The sequence below is a fragment of the Cyprinodon variegatus genome, unplaced genomic scaffold, assembly GCF_000732505.1.
Source record: "Cyprinodon variegatus isolate N-32 unplaced genomic scaffold, C_variegatus-1.0 Scaffold756, whole genome shotgun sequence".
Lineage (NCBI taxonomy): Eukaryota > Metazoa > Chordata > Actinopteri > Cyprinodontiformes > Cyprinodontidae > Cyprinodon > Cyprinodon variegatus.
Window position 1 is genome coordinate 76765 of NW_015151209.1, and position 3344 is coordinate 80108.

Consider the following 3344-nt stretch of genomic DNA (forward strand, 5'->3'; position numbering starts at 1 on the left):
GCCTGTTTTGTTTTTTTCTAGATTAAAGTAAAATTGTTTTAATAACATAAAACATGTTCTACTTTTTTCAAAAATGTATTTCTCAGCTCAGTATTTCCACTGTTCTGGTTTCCAGGTACGTTCGCTGAATCTGATCGGCCTCCCAGGCCTCTCCCACGGCGAGCCAATTCTGACCGCCGCCCTCGACCTTTCAATCGTGACCTTTCAGCCCCGCTGCCTGAACTTCCCGGCCCCTCGTCTGCTTCGCCGCCTCCTCCTCCTCTCCCTCCCCCTCCCCCTCCGGGCGCTGCAGCCGCCGTCGCTGGAAACCAAGCCCTGAACGGTGAGATCGAATGCCTGATATCCCAAGGCTATTCCATCCAGGACATCCAGAAAGCCCTGATGATCGCCCAGAACAACCTGGAGACGGCCAAGAACATCCTGCGCGAGTTCGTCTCCGTCCCCTCCACGGCTCACATCGCCACATAGTCGCTCAGGTCCCGTTCATCCTCTGTCTCTGCTTCGTGCCAATATTGTGGATAGCATTTACCGAGCATCTTCCTGCTGGGCCTAAAGTACTTCCCTCCGCGGGAAAACTCCAGATCTGAGGAAGAGCATCCAAAGTCAATTGTAATTAACTGTGTCAGGTATTATTTGCGTTTCTTAAAAGAAGTCTGGTGTGAAAACTGTTCCATTTGGGTGTTTGACTGATGCTAAAGCCTCAACTTTTATGTCATGCTGCCGCCAGCTGGAAATGGAAGGAACTGGATTCCCCATCAGCTGATTGGCTCGTCCCGTTTAGCGTGTATGATGTAACAGGAGCTCAGTGTGGCCAAACTCTAACCACGCTCTCTTCAGTGTTTCTCACCCTTCAGTTCGCTGCTTCACTGACTTCTCTGCAAACCTTGGTGTCCAAATAAAGAATATAAGTGAATATAAGGCTACGTTCACACTGCAGGCATTAATGCTCAGTTCTTTTGCGTGGTCGTTCACGTTTCCCAGTATATGCGACTTGTATGTTATCTCCTGTGTGAACCGCACAAATAAAGTGTCCCGCTTACGCAGTAGAGGACGCAGTGATGTCACAAGTGAGTGCTTGTTCATAGAAGTAAACATGGACGATAGCCCTGCCCTGTTTCTTTCCCAACCTCAGCCAGTCCGTTAACAACACAATCTTTTCAGGAAGGTTGAAAATAAAGACTGCTCTCGGCGTTATTGTTGAATATTGATGGCGTACAGGTCAGATGTCTGCGACCTGGCCGTTCATACGCAGAACCACTTCGCCAACTGGCCGGGGTCACATTGGGAAAAAGCAGATATTGTTATGACTCCCATAAAAAGATCAGATACATTTAGCATTATCTGTAAAGCTAATAATATACTATATTTTAAATCAATGTAAATGGATTAGGACCAATAAGGTTAATGGACTGGTTTTCTCAGGAGATGGACGCAACTCATGAAGGACGAGACAGAGACTGGGAGTTTGCAGTTGCGAGTGCCTTTTTTTTTTTTTTTTACAGTGACAACGACCAAATGGCCATATGGCGCAAAANTTTGGCTTATTTAAATGCTTGGTGTTTAGGTTTAGTTTTCCTCAATCATTTTTTTATTTTTATTTTTTCCTTCATGTATTTACCCCCCAAAATGTAAGCAGGTTGAGTTTTCTTAAAAAAGGCAGATTTTTTTTTCTCTGTGTTGCTGTTTCCTGGCACCATAGTAAGAGGAAAACTGTGCTTGCTGTGAAGAAAGGTTTTTCAGTTCCTTGTGGCTATCTGATCTAAAAAAAAAAAAATTAAAAATTAAAGACTGATTTAAAAAGGGGAAAAAAAAAAACCTTGAAGAATTTTGAATCGTTCCTTTTTCGTGTCCTGGCTCCTGACGCCAGAAGCATCACGGGTTTAAGGCTGATTTATACTCAGAAACCAGTGTGTGTCGCAGTGAAAGCAAATATGCCCCGCCCCTCCCGCAGACACTCTGCTGCACCTCTCCAAAATTGTAGGTGATCGCTGACAGGAGGCCTCTGATTGGTCAAATCTACATCGGCTCTACACTATGCGTATTTCCTGTTTGGTACCTTACCAGCTTGTTTTGTTTGTATGACCGCCATTGTGGAAAACGACTCATGAAGATGGAGCAGCTAGAAGAGCGAGGTGCCTGAGAACGCTGGGATCCTTTTCCCACCTGGTTCCCCGCTCTTTTTCGCCCTCATGTCCCTCCTTTGCCGCACAAACTTGCCCCCACTTCCTCACCGCCTGCATCTAGACCCACAGCTATTTCGTGATTGTCTCTCTTGCGTTGTGGTGTGGAATAATAAGTGCAGACCAGACCTTCAATATTGGGCATAAATCTAAAATATCTGGAACAAGCTCACTGCGATGCACTGCTGCAGTATGAGGATAACGAGCCTGTCCATTGGCCTTTATCCCCATCTCTGATCTATTATTGATTGGAGTTCTTGGTAGTGCTGCAGCGCCACAGAGCTATAGCATTGACAGAATGGCTTTTAATATGATAGAGAGCAAAACACATGGATGATGGAGTCTCAGTAATCCAGAGGTTAAGTATACAAGCTTTATGGTTCTTCAGAAAAGAAGCTCAATTATACTCTACTGACATTGTAGTAAAAGATGGTGATTGATGTTGGTGGTATTTAAAGACATCCTTGAGCTTTCAACCCCAAATAGAAATTTAGATTATCTTTGAACTCGGTCTACTATATTTTCTTCTAGGATGTTTGTAGATGTTTGCCTAGAGAAAAATGGACTCAAAGCATTTAGACACCTATCCGGGAGTTTACTACAGTAACCCGTACTGTGAGGGCTACTCACAAAATGTGAAAACCCTCTCTGCGAGGTTCTTCAGGAGGAGCACGTCTTGCAAATCAAGGAGTGGATGCAATCAACTGGTTTTCCTTGATAGAAACTTGAACCAGTCTGACTGTATCGTCTCTGCAAAGTGCCTTAAAATGACGTGTTGTGAATTGGCTCCATATAAATAAGCTAAATTGAATCGAATTAAGAGTCACTTTTTGTCCAAAGGTCTTAACTTTGCCATAAACCCTAATTTCCAGACTCTAAGCCTAATAACAAAGAGAGAGACTGGTGGCCCATTGATTTGCATCAAACTTGGACTGTGCTTATAAGATTAGCCCTCTTTTTGCTTAAAAACCGCAGTGCTCCAGCTACAGGTTGCTCTAATAGTGCAATTAGGAGAAATAGACAAGCACTCCTAGATAGATGTTAAAAAGGTTTCACAATAAACTGAGCGAAACTCAGCGTACCCGCATTTTAAGGCCGTTTTATGGCCGTAGATAAAGATGGCATTTAGCAGGAAAAATCTCCTGTAGAGGTCAGAGATGCAGC

At 44.0% G+C, this 3344-nt stretch overlaps 1 protein-coding gene across 1 annotated transcript in view; it reads left to right on the top strand.

Annotated features, from left to right (window-relative positions):
• The window catches only part of LOC107098202 (E3 ubiquitin-protein ligase CBL-like), a 46947-nt gene extending 45440 nt beyond the window's left edge, over positions 1-1507 (top strand). Inside the window, exon 15 of the mRNA XM_015395725.1 lies at positions 116-1507. Coding sequence (XP_015251211.1) covers positions 116-468 — 353 coding nt within the window. The 3' untranslated portion in view covers positions 469-1507. The remainder of the gene's footprint in view (positions 1-115) is intronic.
• The last annotated feature ends 1837 nt before the right edge of the window (positions 1508-3344 follow it).